This window comes from the organism of the source record quoted next, assembly GCF_019968955.1.
Source record: "MAG: Porospora cf. gigantea A chromosome Unknown PgA_NODE_90_length_42319_cov_352.742, whole genome shotgun sequence".
In the NCBI taxonomy this organism is placed as follows: Eukaryota; Apicomplexa; class Conoidasida; order Eugregarinorida; family Porosporidae; genus Porospora; species Porospora cf. gigantea A.
The window spans coordinates 24,958-42,178 of NW_027151959.1; the positions used below are offsets into that span (position 1 = coordinate 24,958).

General features: G+C 53.0%; 9 protein-coding genes across 16 annotated transcripts; 3 read left to right on the top strand and 6 right to left on the bottom strand.

The window, feature by feature from the left end:
- Positions 1–158: 158 nt before the first annotated feature.
- On the top strand, positions 159–1,039 carry KVP18_001175 (uncharacterized protein; the record flags this gene model as incomplete). Its single annotated transcript, XM_067950917.1, has 2 exons — positions 159–245; positions 284–1,039. 2 exons carry the CDS (start codon positions 159–161, stop codon positions 1,037–1,039), a joined length of 843 nt encoding a protein of 280 aa, XP_067805832.1.
- A 75-nt stretch (positions 1,040–1,114) lies between these two features.
- KVP18_001168 (uncharacterized protein) lies at positions 1,115–5,822 on the bottom strand (the record flags this gene model as incomplete). Of its 3 annotated transcripts, XM_067950906.1 has the most annotated exons (2): positions 1,115–3,412; positions 3,453–5,822. In XM_067950906.1, 2 exons carry the CDS (start codon positions 5,820–5,822, stop codon positions 1,115–1,117), a joined length of 4,668 nt encoding a protein of 1,555 aa, XP_067805821.1. The 3 variants fall into 3 exon arrangements, with proteins under 3 accessions (XP_067805821.1, XP_067805823.1, XP_067805822.1); XM_067950908.1 differs by lacking the exon at positions 3,453–5,822 and having other exon boundaries at positions 1,115–3,220; XM_067950907.1 differs by having other exon boundaries at positions 3,324–5,822.
- Positions 5,823–6,043: 221 nt separating this feature from the next.
- On the top strand, positions 6,044–6,238 carry KVP18_001159 (uncharacterized protein; the record flags this gene model as incomplete). The annotated part of the gene is made up of 1 exon (XM_067950889.1): positions 6,044–6,238. One exon carries the CDS (start codon positions 6,044–6,046, stop codon positions 6,236–6,238), a length of 195 nt encoding a protein of 64 aa, XP_067805804.1.
- A 4-nt stretch (positions 6,239–6,242) lies between these two features.
- On the bottom strand, positions 6,243–6,732 carry KVP18_001172 (uncharacterized protein; the record flags this gene model as incomplete). The annotated part of the gene is made up of 2 exons (XM_067950914.1): positions 6,243–6,354; positions 6,383–6,732. 2 exons carry the CDS (start codon positions 6,730–6,732, stop codon positions 6,243–6,245), a joined length of 462 nt encoding a protein of 153 aa, XP_067805829.1.
- A 442-nt stretch (positions 6,733–7,174) lies between these two features.
- KVP18_001174 (uncharacterized protein) lies at positions 7,175–7,504 on the bottom strand (the record flags this gene model as incomplete). Its single annotated transcript, XM_067950916.1, has 1 exon — positions 7,175–7,504. The coding sequence occupies one exon, from the start codon at positions 7,502–7,504 to the stop codon at positions 7,175–7,177; it is 330 nt and encodes a 109-aa protein (XP_067805831.1).
- A 158-nt stretch (positions 7,505–7,662) lies between these two features.
- On the bottom strand, positions 7,663–8,834 carry KVP18_001166 (uncharacterized protein; the record flags this gene model as incomplete). 2 transcript variants are annotated; one of them, XM_067950902.1, is made up of 2 exons in its annotated part: positions 7,663–8,245; positions 8,287–8,834. In XM_067950902.1, 2 exons carry the CDS (start codon positions 8,832–8,834, stop codon positions 7,663–7,665), a joined length of 1,131 nt encoding a protein of 376 aa, XP_067805817.1. The 2 variants fall into 2 exon arrangements, with proteins under 2 accessions (XP_067805817.1, XP_067805816.1); XM_067950901.1 differs by having other exon boundaries at positions 8,287–8,744.
- Positions 8,835–8,909: 75 nt separating this feature from the next.
- Positions 8,910–11,704, bottom strand: KVP18_001170 (uncharacterized protein; the record flags this gene model as incomplete). 2 transcript variants are annotated; one of them, XM_067950911.1, is made up of 4 exons in its annotated part: positions 8,910–10,027; positions 10,057–11,477; positions 11,506–11,612; positions 11,642–11,704. In XM_067950911.1, the coding sequence occupies 4 exons, from the start codon at positions 11,702–11,704 to the stop codon at positions 8,910–8,912; spliced, it is 2,709 nt and encodes a 902-aa protein (XP_067805826.1).
- A 51-nt stretch (positions 11,705–11,755) lies between these two features.
- On the top strand, positions 11,756–16,404 carry KVP18_001165 (uncharacterized protein; the record flags this gene model as incomplete). 4 transcript variants are annotated; one of them, XM_067950898.1, is made up of 3 exons in its annotated part: positions 11,756–12,128; positions 12,157–13,840; positions 13,869–16,404. In XM_067950898.1, the coding sequence occupies 3 exons, from the start codon at positions 11,756–11,758 to the stop codon at positions 16,402–16,404; spliced, it is 4,593 nt and encodes a 1,530-aa protein (XP_067805813.1). The 4 variants fall into 4 exon arrangements, with proteins under 4 accessions (XP_067805813.1, XP_067805814.1, XP_067805815.1 ...); XM_067950899.1 differs by lacking the exons at positions 12,157–13,840; positions 13,869–16,404 and having other exon boundaries at positions 11,756–12,139; XM_067950900.1 differs by lacking the exons at positions 11,756–12,128; positions 13,869–16,404 and having other exon boundaries at positions 12,168–13,844.
- Positions 16,405–16,439: 35 nt separating this feature from the next.
- On the bottom strand, positions 16,440–16,958 carry KVP18_001161 (uncharacterized protein; the record flags this gene model as incomplete). The annotated part of the gene is made up of 1 exon (XM_067950893.1): positions 16,440–16,958. The coding sequence occupies one exon, from the start codon at positions 16,956–16,958 to the stop codon at positions 16,440–16,442; it is 519 nt and encodes a 172-aa protein (XP_067805808.1).
- Positions 16,959–17,221: the final 263 nt, after the last annotated feature.

Consider the following 17,221-nt stretch of genomic DNA (forward strand, 5'->3'; position numbering starts at 1 on the left):
CTGAATATTGGGCAGCACAAATGGTGTCATGCTAGTCATACCTGTCGCCTAAGATTCACCAGAGATACTTCATGATTAGTAGTGTGTAACGCACCCTGGCCCAGTTTATCTCCCAATAAAGCTTAGTTCACCGTGTGCACCGAAAGCAGCATTTCGCTATGGGTGCACAACACAGTCTCACAGACCGGACGTTCTCTCAAGATGAGACCCTTCAGGACACTCTGAAGCTCTACGAAGGCATGGAGGTAGGTCCTACGTTCCACGCACCTCTTATCTCCCGCAGATCGTCTTGGCAACCGCTTTCAAATGTATGGATGCAGATGCTGACGGCCTGGTGGAGATCGTGGAACTCGAGCCTGTCCTCAGGCACCACGTAATGCAGCTCGGACTGCTGGAGCAGTTGACTCGTATCTGCCATCCCAACGGAAAGATCAACTTCAATGAAATCGCGGCCTATAGTCGCGTCTGGGGATTCAGACTCAGAGGGCAGATCACCTTTGAGGAATACAAAAAGGTGGCGGTGGCGACACTGCGTCGCCTGCATGAGTTCGCTGGCCAAGACTGCGAGCAGTGGGTGGGCACTATGACGATGCTGCAGAAGGAACAAAACGCGAAGTATCACCAAGCACTCGACTCGTTCGTGGATTCCTACCTCGCTCAGCTAAAGTCCTACCAACGCACAGTTGACGAGGCGTACACCAAGGAGAAAAAATTCCGTGAGGACTGGCAGAAGAACCAGAACCTGCAAGACCAGATTATGCAACAACAGCAAGATTTCATCCAGAAGATGAACAACGAGGCGGATCTTAACCTGGAGGTCCGCAAAGCGAAAGCGCGCAACAAGGTCATCAATACGCTTTTCCACATTTGCCGAAAGCAAAACGCGCGAGATGCTAAGAACAATGACGGTCACCGCACAGTGTCCTACCTGTATCCCTGCGGTCTGACGGACTCGGGAGTTCCAGTCAGTGGCGGCGCCATCGCGGCGGCACCGCGCAAAGGGCCGGGGCTGCGTGTTGCGTTGCCTTTCATGCCCTGATTTGTCGTATGAATTCATGTTCTCTTACCCCGATGTGAACTCGTCCTATCTCAACGCTTAGTAGAATACATGTTCTCATAACACGCACTCGACTTCTTCTCGCAAGTGAGAAAAATCGAATCTTCGCCAAAGCACCATCTTCCCGCAGCTGTCCGCGCTGACCAGCAGTGTGCCTTGCTTGTTCGTGGCCACGGTAAGCACTGGTACTTGGTGGTGACGGAGACAGAGGTTCTTGTAATTAGACTTCTTCGCCATGCTGAACACGTGAACATCACGATCCTCTGAAGCCGATACCAACCAACCGCCCCCATAACTGCTAAAGCAGGAACGTAAGGGAAGCAGAGACTGCGGAATTCGCAACCTCTGCTTGACCGTTAAGTTCTGCAACCGGGCGTCTGCGGTATAAACGCAGTCCACCAGCGATAAAGTAGAGTCACAACAGTTGACGGCGACACAGGGGGGTCCTTCCATGGGCTTAAAACAAGTGATGTTGGTGATAGCCGCCTTGGAAAGTCCAATCTTGAAACGGAACTTGAGCTGGGAGCCGTCAAGCGTCTCCAAAACGTGCATTGATCCGCTTTTCGTCCCCGCAATACAGTAGACGCCGTAGTAATCAAAGCGCATTGCTCTGACCTCCGACTCGAACTTCAACTTCTGCAAGACTTGACCGTTCTGGATGTTGACGAGGCGCAGAATAGCGTTGGAGTTAGCTGCGACGAACAGATTCGGAGTGAAAGGCAAGTACACAGCCACCAGCGCTGGTGAACTATCTGAGAACACCTTCAGCATGTCACCCGACTCCACTGACCAGAATCGTACCGTCCGGTCTACAGATGTGGTAACCAGATAATCCTCGTCAGCCGAGAAAAAAATCGACGTGATGGCCTTGGAGTGGCCATACATTTTGCTGTGGAAGTTGATGTGTTGCTGGTAGGCGGCACCCGAAAAACTCGAACCACTGCGCAGCTCGCGCTTTGCCGACTCCGGTCCTGTGGAAAGCTCTGGATGCTCCTCGTCGAAAGACTTCTTCTCCATGTCAGTTCGGTTGCATCGGTACACGTATACAGTCCCATCCTTCCCACCAACTGCCAACAGAATATAGTCGCGACATTCATCCTCCCGACCGAAACAGATGTAGGTAATCGCCGAGTCCAGGTCATGAACCTCTTGAACGGGGCGCAGCTCCCCGCTAGAGAGCAGCGTCTTCTCGTGACCGCGATTATCCTCTAGCATACCCATAGTCCCCAGAAGCGAGGGCCGTAAGAGCACCATAGATGCAAGATTGTGCTGGTGCCGACTGCTTCGGTCACCTCCTCCGAAGAGATTGGTGATCCCCTGCCTCAGAATCTGCACAGCACTTGCCGATGCCGGTGTTGGGTACGCAGTCGTCTTACGGCGAAGCCTGTCGTTGTCGTCGCAGTTCTCCTGAATATCTGTCAAAGTCTGCTGCGCCGCTGAGATCTTCTCGATGATCCCTGCCAGCTGTAGCCTCTTGGACTCGATATCCTCATCTGTGACGGTTCCATAAGCGGGTGTCTCAGTCGAGGCAAGAGTTAGTCGTTCCTGGAGATCTCGCACCTGTTGCTCGTGGTTCGTCTTCATGAGCTCAATTTCTTTCCGCAATAGCTCGATCTGTTCGTCCTTCTGCGACAGCACCTGCATGTCAACCGGAGACACCAGATTCTCCTTGTGCCCCATTACACATGCTTGCATCTGCGCCTCAGCATACGCCTTCTGTTTCGCCTCTTCAATGGCGATTCTTGTGGCTTCTTCGATTGCACGCCTCGTCGCTTCTTCTCTCTCTTGCTCAGCTTTAATACTTGCAATCTTCGCCTCTTCAGCAATCCGCTCATGTTCTAATTGCATCTGCCGAACCTTCTCAGTCAGCACATCCTTCTGCTGCTGCAAAAGCGTCGTGTCCCGAGCGTTCTTTCTGAGCTCCTTCAGCTGGCGAAGGGCCAGCTTCCTCCTCCATAGGCTTTGAACGACCAGAGCGCCACGAAGCCGTGCCAGGAATGCGCGTCGGTGAACGCTCATTCGATATGACCGCTGTATCTTCAGGGCCATCAGCTCCCGTCTTAGAACACGGAATGAAACTCGAGCCTTATGACCCCGCTGGACAGACTGGATAAATACCACAGCGTCCTTGATGCGTAGAAACTCGCGTCTCATAACAAACATCCGACGGTGCCGCTGAATTCGCATTGCTGCCTTTTGCTGTCGGAGTCGACAGACGCGCACTCGCGCCTGTCGTCCTCGAGCTAAGGCCTGAATGAGGATGGCATTACGCCGCATCGTGAGATAGGCCTGTCTCTGGAGAGAGCCCTTGAAACATCGTTGGATAGTTGTCGCACATTCGCAGCGACGTAGACTCTGGGAGCATATGAGAAGGAGAGAGATAGACTAGACTTACCAGAGCAGCGGACAGTATTTCGAATGCCTCGTGTTTGAAAAACACCAAGGAGTTTCCCACACCCCAGGCAGTATCAGAGAACCGTGGTTTTGGGATACTGTGCCGGTCATTCAGGTAGTCCATCATTATCTTCGCGCGTGTCCGATGATCAGGTGCAGCTTCAGCTTGGAGTCTAACCTCACGCGAGAGGAGCACTCTGTACTCAGCAAAGCACTCGTCATGGGGCAGCCTCACAGGGTAGCCAGCCCGCGACACCTGCACGGCCTGTAGGACACCTCCATACCGCAATTGCTCAGTGACTGATGGGCGATGGTAGAGGTCAGCCATATTCTGAGGGTTTGGCTTAATGCACCGGATGAAATGCGGTTCAGTCTTATCCACCGTCTCCATCAAGTAGTTCAGCTGCTGTCGGAACTCTAGTGACACCGTCACCAACTGTTTGCGCTTGCTTTGCTGATCCTCGCTCTTAGCTCCTCTGTCCAGGAATCGCGTGAAGAGTTCGGAGGTGAACTTGTCCTCAGAAGCCTTCACGCAGTCCACTATGTCGGCACTCAGCACGTCTCGGTTCTTCTCAAGGAAGTTGTCAGAACAGTATTCGACAGGACCTGCAAAATGGTTGATGATGAACCAGTCAGGCCTCGTCTTGATGATCGAGAAACGTTGATGTGAGTCGTGCTGCCGTTTGAGCTTGTTGCAGAATGCGATATCAGATCCTTGCGGAACAAGGCACTCTTCGTCCAGCATTGGGAAGACACCGTTCGGTCGTCCTTGCAGAATATCGACGCAATCCTGGTTGTCGGGAAAGTCGAGAGGGTCCCAGACAATTTCTTCCCTCTTGTAGATCTCTTCCTCGCACTTAAAAATGAAAGTGTTGAAGAACTGCTGAAGCCTCTCATTGGTGAAATTAATGCAAAGCTGCTCAAAGCTGTTCGTGTCAAAGCATTCGAAGCCAAAGATGTCCAGAACGCCGCAGAAGAGCGACACGTCATCTCGGTACCCAATGCTGGCGTTGGTTCGCTCAACGATCTTTAGAAACATGGTTCCGTATAGTGCCCTGGCCAGTGCATCTCGAGTGTCCTCAGACTGAGACAACGTTAGAGGCTTCTTGTACACCTCAGATTTCATGCGAATCGTCCGAATGCAGAGAGCAGCGATGAGAGTGTCCACCTCCACACCCAACAGCAAAGCGACCATCTCGACGTCCTCACGTCCTGACCTCAAGGTCGACTGGTCGCTGTAGTCGGGGTGCGGAGCGAACTCCAGATTCCCGACCCTCAAAACGGCGTTGACCACATTGTATACCGCCTGGATTTCCTCTGGAGGGACTCCGATGGTTTGCATGGCACGTATGGTGAGCTCGAACTCCTCCAGATCGTCAACGCGAGCGAGGCGACTGCAGGAGGACTTTGTCAAATAGCAGTACTCGTCCGAGGTGCCAAATTTGGAGAGGTCAACCTTCATAGGAATGCAGTCGGCAGCATCAAGAATTTGAGGAAACTCGTATACGCCGTCTACGGCCTTGGTAAATGCGGTACACACCTGATAGAAAGTGTGGTAGTTTCGTTCGCCTTCGAGTTGATGGCAGACTCGGACGCTCTCCAACAAGTACGTGTGGATACGTGCTCCAGCCAGTCGACCGCATTCGTCTCCCTGACGGTTTCTCTCGAGTTGAAACTGCATTTCAATGAACTTCCCGAAGCGTGACGAGTTGTCATTCCTCAGCGTTTTCGAGTTACCGAAGGCCTCAAGCAGGGGATTCGACTGTAGTACCTGCTTCTCGATTTGAGAGCGATTGTCCCAATCGGGGCTTCCGGCCAGAGCCAGGTACTTCATCACGAACTTCGTGGACTCAGTTTTCCCCGCTCCTGATTCTCCGGAAATCAGAATCGTTTGACATGCACGTCGAGAGCATAGCCCAACATAGGCTGCCTCAGCTGTAGAAAATACATGGGGAATTCGTTTGGAGTTGGCCTGCTGGGATTGCGGGTTCTCCAGGAAAAAACGAAGGTTCCTCTCATCATAAAGCCCTGGAATGCTTTTAAAGGGATTGACAGCAATTAGAATTGGCCCTGTGTAGGTGTAGATCCTGTCGATGTCGAACCGCGTGCCAAGTGAATCCAAGACGGCAGGTTCGTGGAGATGTATCAACTGCGTCAGGTCGTCCAAGCCAGTGATACCGTCTTCGCCCATCTCCTGCGTGTTCTGCAGATGCACAGGACTCTTGGGGTTTAAGACCGTTTCATTCTGGTCTGCCGTCCTTATGACCACCTTGTCGTCTGCCGATACGACTTCCGCCCGTTTCCACACGTGATCATCGCACGGAACCCATATGAGGGTTCCGGCGACAAACTTCTTAGGCGGACCCGACATCCCTATTATAAAATGAGAATAATGCGCATGTATGGCGTTGTTAACCTTTTGGCTCTGCGAGTGGCTGCCGACTATGGCAATCTCTGCCACTGCATCTGCGGTGCCACAAACGAGACTCTCACTGTAGGTGATTCATATCCCGAGGGCGTGACTTACGATGACTACAGGTCGTCATAGCATCGAAAGGTCGCTGCTCCGAGTGCACAGCGCGGCTTTGTTCTATGCACTACCCAGAGACCTGCGTTGACGTGCCGGAGATACGGGTAACGTGTTTGGACAGATTGGCATGGTCCCCGCTGTTGGTAATTTCCAGCCTCTACATTGTCACGCTGTGTCTGCTGACGCTGCTGTGCTGCACGATATGTTTTCCCTCCCTTCTCCATCGTCTAAAGATAAAATCGACGAAGGATAAGTAACTTCTCACATCTCCCACGACTCCTGCACTGCGGCCACGAAACTCTGCTTGTCCTCCGCGTTGTGGAAAAACAGTGGGATGCAGTTGCCGCTCTTCTGCAGGTGAAGAGCCGCACACCTGTATGAAGATTTTTCCCGGAACCCACAGCTCAATGTCGTCAATATTCGCTCGACTCTCCACTCGGCGCAACTGCTGCTTGGTCTGCAAGATTTGCTTCACATCTGACGCCAATATTGATCGTACTTTCTTGTGCCCGTTGACTTCACAGTTGATGATCAGGGCTTTGGTATAGCTATCCATTTTAACCGTCGACTCCAGCGATCTTCGGTCTTGAAGAATCAGATTTACCGTTAAGCCTTCCTCCAGTCGCGTAACAAAAGCACTCTTTTCACCATTCTGCAGAGTCGCGGTCTGAACCTTCTTCGGCGAAACGGTGACTTCGGCGCCGTCCGTGGTGGAATCCTTCCCACAGCAGGAGCTAATTTCGGCACCCATCACGAAAATTGACGAATTTATGTCTACGATGAGTCAATCAGTAAACGAACCACAATACGTCACAATTGACTGATTCGCGCAAGCAGACTGCTTTTTTGAGTGTAACTGAAAACCATATGACACCATATTGGCTCATTGTTATTTCAAGTGCTCAAGGAGTGTTCCTGCAAAAAAGAACAGCAACACCGGCACATTACTGCGTCAACGACGCCGCCTTTGGATCCTGGCTCCGACGACACCCCATCAGAGGCCTGTGGTGAGGCACGGGCTGCTTTAGAACAGGCGAACGTGCGCAGCCTTCGTCAACGCAAGCCCCAACAAAGAGCATTGTGACGTCCCGCTTGAGGTAATCTTCAACCTCGACTCCAAGCTAAGAGGATACCCCACACCTGAGTGGGCAGACGGAATCGTGTCGGATGTATGTCCCTTGGACTGTGGACGGCTACGTGCTGACTTGTGCTAGTCTTGGCTCGACAATTGCTGGTCTTTCTGACGGACCTCGCCTTTGTTCTTGATACAACAGAAGCGTTCGGCGGTGAGGTGACCAAACCTCAGCCCCATTAGACCAGGGCCCGGATCCTTCCCATTCCACGATTGGGATCGACGGAGTCTCTGCGTGCTTAAATCGCTTAGCTGGCGGGTTTTCGTCTGGGTCGCTTCCGCTTTGGTCCAGGTCAGAGGTGTAGGGGCTGGCGCTGTTGGTTTCAGCTAACGGAACGAAGATGTCGTAGTCTGGGAAGGTGCTAGGGCTTCCGACCCATGAGCGAGGCATTTTTGGAAGCGCAAATTGCGATTCATCAACTTTAGTCCACAGCGTTTCACAGGCGAGGGCCCAGAGAGAGTGGACGACGTGAGCGTCAGGATTCATTGAGCTGGCATCATGTGAGAGCAGGAAAGAAATGCTACAAAAAACCTAAAAAGAAGACGGCCTTACATTGCTCTGGTCGTCGTGTTCGTCTGTCGCATAACAACGATATGCGTTATGGAAGAGTCCTCTGGGTCGTCCACCACTTCCGCGCCGAGAGCGGTTAATTTCAGCCGGAATCTCGGACCACTATCGTGGAAGCCGAACGTCGACTTTTGGGCGCTCTTGTTGAAACCGGTGAGCAGCACACGACTAGGCGCGAGAATTTTGGAGCTGACGTCACGAAGAAGTGCACGGACGTGTAAGGGTTCTCCGTTTAAGGCAGATTCCTGGTACCTGCGAGCAACCTTGGTGATCATGGTTGCCAAGTACGTCAGCTGCTGGTCATGGTCTGCAAATGCAGAGGTGCTTAGCAGCTGATTGGCCATGAGGAAGCTCCGACGGCCGTATCGCCGACTGAAGTTTTCCTTATGGTGTTCCAAATAACCATAAAAAGCACACCTAATGATATTGCTCTGAAGGGTGTCGTCCCAGACATCTGTGCGATCGTCGAGAATCAATATATCTCCATTCGATGAGGATGATTCGTAGAGTCGGTCAAGATCCTTCTTTTGGTCATTCGATCCGCTCTGGTCTCTAGCAACAACTCTGGAACATAATGAGAAGGAGCACAAAAAATGCATACGTACCTGCCCCCGAAGTAACTCCTATCAGGGTCCAGTACAGCCAGGACGACGTCCGCATATTCGCGGGTTGCGTTCGTGTGTATGCTCAACTCGCAGCTCTTCGACACCTCGGCAAGAAACTCGTGGACGTAAGGTCTCAGTTTCAGTAGGAAGCGCTGTTCCGGCAGCTGTGGCAGACTAAAGAGGTACATTTGTGGAGAGCCATCCACCACAAAGTCGTTCAAGTCCACCTCACCAACATTGAGCTTGGCTGTTGACACCGCGTTGAGCAGTGTGTTATCGAGATCCAAAACGAGCTTAAGTCTTTCACCCAGCTTGCGTCCTCCAGGCAGCTTTTTCGGCTCCGCCTCGGATGGTTTCGCAAGTTTTCTCAGCGCGAGTTCATAGACGGACCCGAATACGTTTGGGTTAAACCTACAGCGCACGCCAGCTAGTTTAACCGAGTACTGATGATTTTGCATTGTCGGCGGACAAAAACTGCTAATTATCGGGAGATGCACATGAGTCAGTGTCAGTGAGATCGCACACACCGCACCTACAAAACGCACCATTAGGTGGCGCTCATTGAGTCGTTGGCTTCCTAGTTCTTGGGACTCTTATCATATGAGCATCATATCAGATGCAGGTCACTGAAATCTGACGACACGGGCGGAAGCCACGACAGCGCGCCATAAAATGCTCTCCTGTATGAACTGGGGAGATGCTACGAGTATGAATTGCCTTCTCGTGCGACTCAGGGCGACATTCACTCGCCTAGGGCACTCTGCAAAGGCTTCACGTTGGCTGGAAGGGACGTGATTCCGAACACAAGACATTACAATGACGTCTCTCTCAGAACCCTGAAACGCGTCCACAGTCGACGCATCCACGTCAGAGAGGTCAATTTGCGCCGCGAGTTGGTTAGCTTGGGCCCGATACAAGGCGATGACACCCACAGAGCACTTGGCGTCACGCTGCTTCAGTGCGTGCACTATATCCGTGACAAGTGCGCACTCCTGGTCGTTGTAGAACGAGTACCCTTGCTCTTGGCAGGCGCCAGCGCTCTGAATCCAGGCTAGTGGCCCCCATTCTTGTATTACTGCCTCTCGTGTGGCTGTACTGGCCGCATCCACGACTTTGCCTTCATAAAACAAACGCGAGCACACACTAGCCAGATCTGGGTGGCACCGATGCTGTTCTAGGACACAGGCCTTCGTTGAGAGGCTCGTAGGACTTCGGGAAAGCCGCTCCAGCTGAGACACTCCCAACGCGTCGCTCCCGGGTGCAATGGCCGGTAACTGCCGTGGGTCTCCCAACTGTACTGTCAGCGTACAGTGTAGTCGCTGCATCACAGCCAAAGTCATGGGTTCAATGATCTGCGCGGCCTCATCTATGATCAACACCGGAAATCTTCCCTTCAGGGTCTCCAGAGTCTCGCAGAGCAGGGCACTGTGCGCCGTTGTAGCAATAACTCGACGCGATTTCCACACGGATTTTGAATGAGGCATATGTTCAGCTCGAAGTATAGCCTGCATGTGACTGGGGCACATTGAGAAGGCCCTCTGAAAGTCCTGGCAAGCGGCCTCGTGAGATGACTGGATCCCAGCGGCCAGCGGTAGCAGATCTGGTGATATCTCTGTGAGTTTACCTAGGCGCGCAATAGAAGGTGGTTCGGGCAGCTCTATCAACTTGTGTACAACGCAATCGACAGCCTTGTTGGTCCCGCTGCACAACAATAGTTTTTGTTGAGGGTCCAGGATTTTGTCTGAGTCCACTTCTCTTTCCACCCCTCACCCAATAGAAAAACGACTCCAGCAAGCACAGTGCTCTTGCCGGAGCCAAACACTCCACTCACGAGTACGTTGGTTTGGGTGCGAGCCCCCATGCACCACATAGCTCCCACCTCCCACAGGATCGATGCTTGCTCCCGGGAAAGTGACAGGAGGGCGCGAATGGCCTCCACCATCGCCTTTAAACCCTCTGATGTCAACGGTCCCTTGTTGGTGAGTTGTGCTGGCGTCGCGTGCTTCACACATAACTGGGAATCTTGGGCAGCCAACAAGGGGGATGGGGTCCATGACGCAGAAACCGGCCGAGGCAGTACAGAGTGACATGCGAAGGCCACCAGCCCTTCTATCATGGCCATCACCGCGGAGAAGTTGACGACGTAGGCAGCAGTCAAGGGTCTGTCCAGGAGACCTTCTACCTTGTCTTCGGCGGCGACGAGGGCGACCTTTATGTTATGATGACGTGGATTCAGGCCTCGCGACTCAACAGCTACAAACCCGGAGTTGATGTCAAAGGTTCCGGTCGTACTGAGAGCCCACAGACTTCCTTTGTGAAAGCTGCTTTTCCATTTCTCTGTCGTCGACGCAGCCTCCGATAGATCGAGATACAATGCGTTGGGGTCATCTGTGTCTCCATCCACGGTTGCTGGAGCTTCAATGTGGCCGTCAGTTGGTTTAGTTGTTTTAGCTCGCTTTCGACACCTATGGGCAACCTCCTCGGGCAAGGGCTGCATTCGCAGATCGCGTACCACGGTGGGACCCCGTTCAAGCGCCTCGTTGACGGTGTGCCTTACCACGGCTCCGAGCTCCCGTAGAAAGTATTCCACCAGCTCACGCCGAGATTCGAAGCAATCTGGAGGTCTGACTCTGCTGTCCGATCTCATCAGCGACAACGCAGCCAGAGTCATCTTCTGGGACCGCCGCAACCACTTGACAAACTCCGGGCGTCTGCTGTCGGTGACTGCAGGTTTAAGATGCCACCCCTGTATCAAGCCCCCTTGCTTCTCGGCAGCTATCGGACTTGAGTGGTGTATGTGCACTTGATGGAGGGCTCCCTCAGGCTTCCTTGTAGCTTCAACTGTGACGACTCCCTCAGTCAACGGCAACAACTCTTCCAACTCTCCCAAATCAGAATCGGACAATCGAGGCTCCATTAGAGCTGAAGATTGCGCCATTCGCGACATGTGGTATCTCTTTATCAACAGATCTCGCGCCAATTCAGGTGCGACACCCTTAATCTTGAGCTTTGTGTTTTCTTGACCATGGTCATATCGGGTGGGGCGCGGACCCGCTGCAGACGTCATCGTGGGGTTAGCTACCATCGGCGGTTTAAATGGCCGATGTAGAGCTGCTTTCTTTGTTGGCGCGATCCTCTCCGGCTGCTCCACCTCCCGAACAAGAAAACTCGGAAACTCCACGATGTCTTCTCTGCATCCCTGCTACTGTTCGCACTCACAACAGCGCATTGAAACCAGGTAGGTGCGCTGTGTCTAGCTGTCTGCCGTCTTCGGACAGAACGACTTCCACATACCCATGGCGCTGAGTTGCCACGACCAAGCCGTCCTGAGTGAGGACCAGCCAGCGCTACCCACCCTCCAGCGTTTGCTTTTGGCAGCTTTCTGCTTCGTGAATTGGCAAGCGTACGAATCGCACATACACACTGCCCAGATAGATTCTACCTGTGCGGTCACCGGCAAAGAAAATAAATGTTCGATGCGGCTAAGAAAGCTGAACAGACAGATGATTCATCGTCGGAGGAGGATTTGAAGAAGGAACAGTTCCTGGCTCCGATGGAGGAAGAGTTCAACCTCTTCATGCAGAACTCCACTTTCTACTCCAGCCAAGAACAACTTCAGGACCCTGCAGATTTTACCTATGCAGACAAGGATGCACCTGCAGCAGATCTCGCCGCGCTGGAAGAATCATCAGAGGAGGCGGCATCTGAGACAGATGAGGATGCCATTCTAGCAGCGTTAGCCATTGCAGAGGGTGATCTCTTGGACGAGGACGACGCCGAAAGCGCCGAGCGCGACTTTTGGTTGGCATCCCGTCAATGGGAATTCTCCCTGAACGTATCTAGTGAGTCATGAGGCTCGTGTTTAGTTAGTGGTTGCCAACATGGAGGTCGAGAAACAATCCTTGTTCTACGTGTTCACCTTCGGTCACGTGAGTCAATCTCAGAAGAAGCTCTTTGGCGGCCTGAAAACTCGGTCAGTTTACACGCCCCAGTTCAATCTGAAGAGCGGAGAGATAAAAACTTTGCCATCGCCCTTGGGAATCATCCCTAGTCTGCACTTCAAGCTGCCCTACAAGATGCTGAAGAACTTCTCAGTTCGAACAGAGATGTGGAGTGCAAGCAGAACCACATTCAACGAGAAATATGCCCAGCAAATAGATACCCTTGAGCAGCTCACTGAGCTAGATCCCACTCGAGAAATCACGCTAACACACCAACGACCTAGTGATGGCAAGAATGTCTTTGTTAACAAGCTCATGATTACTAGCCAGCTGTCGGAGATATTCCAATTCGATCTGTTCTTTGAGTCGTGGACTTATCACCCAGAGGTGGAGGATTTTGCCGCGACGCGTAGACGATTCATTCTGGAGTCGACAGAAGCGCCTCGAGGGCGGGTTCGCCGCATGGCGTCTCCTTACTCCGACTCGGACTACTGGGGAGAGCGGCTCTTCGTCTTCGAATTTACTGGCACGAAAAGCCAGATGAAGAACCACTTCGGAGTCGTACGCATGATGGTAGTGGGCCCTGACGGGCGCGAGGTCGAAGAGGGGAGAGGAATTCTCACGTTCAGCACCGTACAAGATACCCCCCACGCAAAAGTGACCATCAAACGAGCGGTTGGTAATCGTGACGTATTCGTGCGTGGCACTCTAGTAGGAGAGATCAAGTTCTACTTCAGGTCGGTAGGCCTAAACTTTTACGAAGACACGCTGCTTAAACGGCCAGAACAAGACATGACCGGAGCGAGTCTAGTGAACCAACTCGACCTTCGGGAAAGGTACCTGGTCTTTCGCCTGTTCAAGGCAGAGTACCTTCCAGCTGCCGACATTGAGCTGTACACGTCCAACCCCAAGGCTGAGATAAAATGGGACGCCATGGCACAGACATCAGTCGTCAAGAGACGCACCCTACGTCCCAAGTGGAACCAGAACTTCTACTTCCCCGTGCGCCTACTCCATCCAGATCTTACGAAACCTCGCAATCGTCCCGTCTTAGCCCTGGACTTGGAAGCCAAGGGTCCAGTGGAGGTGAATGTTTGGGATAACAACGATGGCTTCACGGCTGAGTTGCTAGGCACCTACCGACTCACGATGTTCGACCTGCTGACGAAGGCCCAACAGGGATCACGGTCTCTGTCTGAGGGCGTGGCCCAGACAGGAGGCCGACTCGGCGGGCGACCTGCTGCCTTTCGCTACGTGGGCAACGACGACAGCGAATCGGAGTCGGAGGAGGCACCCTCGGGAGATCTCCCGGTTTACGAGCGGAAGCTCAGCACGGCCATCTATTATGGCCAAGGAGTCGAGTTGTCGGGATCAAGTGTGGAGTGGGCCTACGTGAAGTCCGGTCGCTTGAAGTCGCCTACAAGACCCATACTGTTCTTTGAAGCCTACTTCATTCCCCCTCTCCCAGAAGATATTCCAGTTGAGGATTCGGGCTGGATGGAGAGGTACGCGAAGGACGTTTGGGGCCCAAACGGGCAGCGGTTTGCACGAGAAATGTCTAGCTGGGCCGTATCGTACTACAAATGGTTTCCCGACGCCCCGAAACCCCGAAAGTGAGACATGAGGAGTCAATCCACGCAGTTTCTCTCCCATCTCGAAACATCCTGGAACATATAGCCCTGTGCCCTTGACGTCCTTCCTTGCGTCCATTAACGTGCCACAGGAGCTGCGCGACTACGGAGAGCTGATGGCCTGGGTGAGACTATTCACGTTTGTGGTGTCCCCGACGGAGTCAACTATTGGGACGCTGGGTAGTTGGACAAGCCCTGGTTACTGTTTCATATCAAGGAAGAGCTCGGTTCAAGACCACTGTCTGATTCTGGCCTCTGCACTCATAGCCATGGGCGTAGACGCTTACGTATGCGTTGGCACAGTGAACGACTGCACCGAAGAGCACGCCTGGGTAATGACCCGGCACGAGGACAGGTGGGTGGAATTCTGGGAGCCAACCTCGGGTTTGCGGTATTCGCTTCCCCATCGATATATGTGGACGGAGGAAGAAATGGGATACCTGCCGGAGGACGTCGACTACGAAGGCCCCCAAGACAGTCAAGAGTTTCTGGACGCAATGTGGGACTACGGCGAACAGCTGGTAGCTGAGGACTATCCTGGAGAGTATGCTGTCTGGGCCGAGGACGCAGACATCGCGGAGGACTACTTGCAAAATGAAACCGTGGAGACGCAGCTCACGTCCAAGCCGTTGATCGACGTATACGACTCCCACAAGACCCGTAACGAGCGTATGAGGCAGATCATGCAGGATGACTTGAGCGGAATGCCGATCTGCCCTCGTAAATTCTTGCTAGACTACGATCGTTCCTTGGCGTACGTGCCATACACGTCTGTAGATTTGGTGTTCAACATGTACAACGTGTGGGGTAACCTCCAGAACCATCATCCTGCGCTGATCGGGTATGATCTGGAGTATGACAACCTGTGGAAGCCCTTCCTTCCAGAAGGCACCCAGCTCCCGCCACCTGTAGACCGTGACGTCATAATTGGAGGTCGACCTCCCCAGAAGTTGCTCGAGAAACTCCAGCAGGACATCATCAACGACATTTGGGAGAACATCCAGCTCCAACGCCACAAGCGTGGAATGGACACGCCTGTTGAAAACAGTCCTGCTCTCGAAGATCGCGTTCACAGGCTGTTCGACATGCTGGAGTTCCGATCGAGACTGGACCAGCATCTTGACCCTGGGCCTCCAGTGGGCCATCAGGGCTGGTCCTCCGCCTCCAGCGCCCGTGGATTCACTGATGGCAAATTTAAGCGTCCACCTTCACCAGCCGCATCTGGAGCTCTCGACGAGGCAATGTGGCAAGATGTCGGAAACAGAATCCAGCCCGATGAGGCGATGAATCCAGAGAACACTAACCGAATGAAGGAGGCTGACCATCAGGCAGCCGCACCCTCCGAGACGACGTTCGCTGCCTTCAACAGAGGCAACTTCTCATTTCCCTTCGACGGTATGTTCCTGTCGAGCTTGTCCAGCTGTCTGTGCGATCCTTCCGACTCACGGCTGGATTCTATGGATTTGGAGAATCAGCCGCCAGCACTGCCTCCTCAGAAGGTCACATTTATGAGAAGAGACCACGGAGAAGGCGTCGGGCACCAAGAAAGGTCTGTTGGAGACTCAGACACCGAGATCGAGGAATGTCAGAAGCGGAGACGCGCGACACATCCACTTCCGAGACGTAAGTTGGATCCTGAAGCGCTGGATCCGGTGAAATCTCGCTACCTCTGGAGAAATTTCTTAGAGAGTTTCGTAAAATCCCGAGTGTTTAGCTCTTTGTACGGGTCGGAGAGCGATATGTCCAACGGAAGCGGATCCGTCCACATTCCCCGAACCCAAGAGACCATCGAGCGCCAGAAGCTCCTGGACCAACTGGAAGAACTCCGAAACGACCCAACCTTAGATGTGTTCGTGTCCCAAGACGAACTGCAGCCTTCAGCAAAACGACGAATCCGCAGGAAGGTCCGCCACAAGAGTGACAACGAAGGCGAATTTGATGTCCGATATGAAGACTACTATGATGAAACGGGCGGAATTCTCATGCCTACTGATTGGGCAGCCGGCAAGAACGAGGTTTTGTCTGACGAAGAGGCTGAAGAGGAGGAGGAGTACGAGGAAGGGTGGGAGGAAGAAGGCTATGAGGACTACGGTGAAGAGAACGGAGCAGCCCAGCGTGCCGAGGAAGACCAGGACGCTACTGGCGGGGCGGACGTCGAAGGTGAGGAGCGCGAGGGCATTCCTTTCAACTGGCTTCGACCTCCAGCTACAGAAGACGACGAATACGCGTACAAGTGCCACAAGCTGGGCTGGCTGGACTTCTACGCCATGGAGGAACAGTATTTTCATTGGTTCCGTAGCAAGTTCCCAGGTGTTCCAGACCATTACTTCATCGGGTTTCCCATGCATGTCGCCACCACAAACCTGACCCAGTTGAACTCCTTTCTGATGAACTCCGTTCGGTTCAAGAGTCTGATCAACCTGCCAGTCGAAACAGCCATCTACAACGTCTACTGCAAGGCCTACCCGAACCTTAATGGGCTAGCATCTATATGGGTTTTCATCGGCTGTCAGGTGTCAGAGTCGTCGAAGATTACGAGGTTCTGATATTACGAAACCTACAAAATTAGAACGTCTGAAGCTTAATTTCGCTTGCGCTCTGATTGTTTATTGATCGTCTTCATCGTTGTTGGCTTCGTGGCCTCTGATGCGATTTGAGTGATGGGGTCTCCGATTGGTACGTCTGCTAAGGGTGGGCACGCCTGTTGAGTCGTAGAGCCCGACGAGGACGACTCAGCGATGCCGGTGATTGGGAAGGGTTCCTTGGCCTCAACGGGGCTGGCATTTTCATTGGTGAGAATGTCGAAGTCGGAAAGGCTGGGCAGACATAAGCGATCAGTCCACCTGTGGTTGTTGAGTGCGGCGTCAGAGAACGACATCAGCACATGCAGAAGTCGTCGTAGTTTGGTAAACATCTCAGTTCTCCTCTCCTCATCCGCCTCATCCGCCTCATCCGCCTCATCCGCCTCTTCATCCTCATACAGCGTGTCGACTAGTGACAAGCACACCCGGGAGATCTCATGGATGTTGCGAGCCAGGATTGCTCTGTCTGGGGACCGTAGTGCCTCCGAATCGGACGAGATGAATGCCAATCGTCTCATGCCACGACTCAAAACGAGGAATTGCTCCTGATAGCCGAAAAGGCACTTCCGCCCTCTATTTGACGCGATAGATCCGACACTACCAACACAAAACACCAAATCGAGATCATATAAAACAAATCCAACGATCCAAATCCGACGAAATGTTCAGAATGGCTTCTCCCAGGTGGAAACAGAGCCATTGTAATAGTAACACTTGCTTGACGCGGAGTCGTGCCAGATCTGCCATACACCATTAGTGCCACAGTAGTTGCTAGGACAGT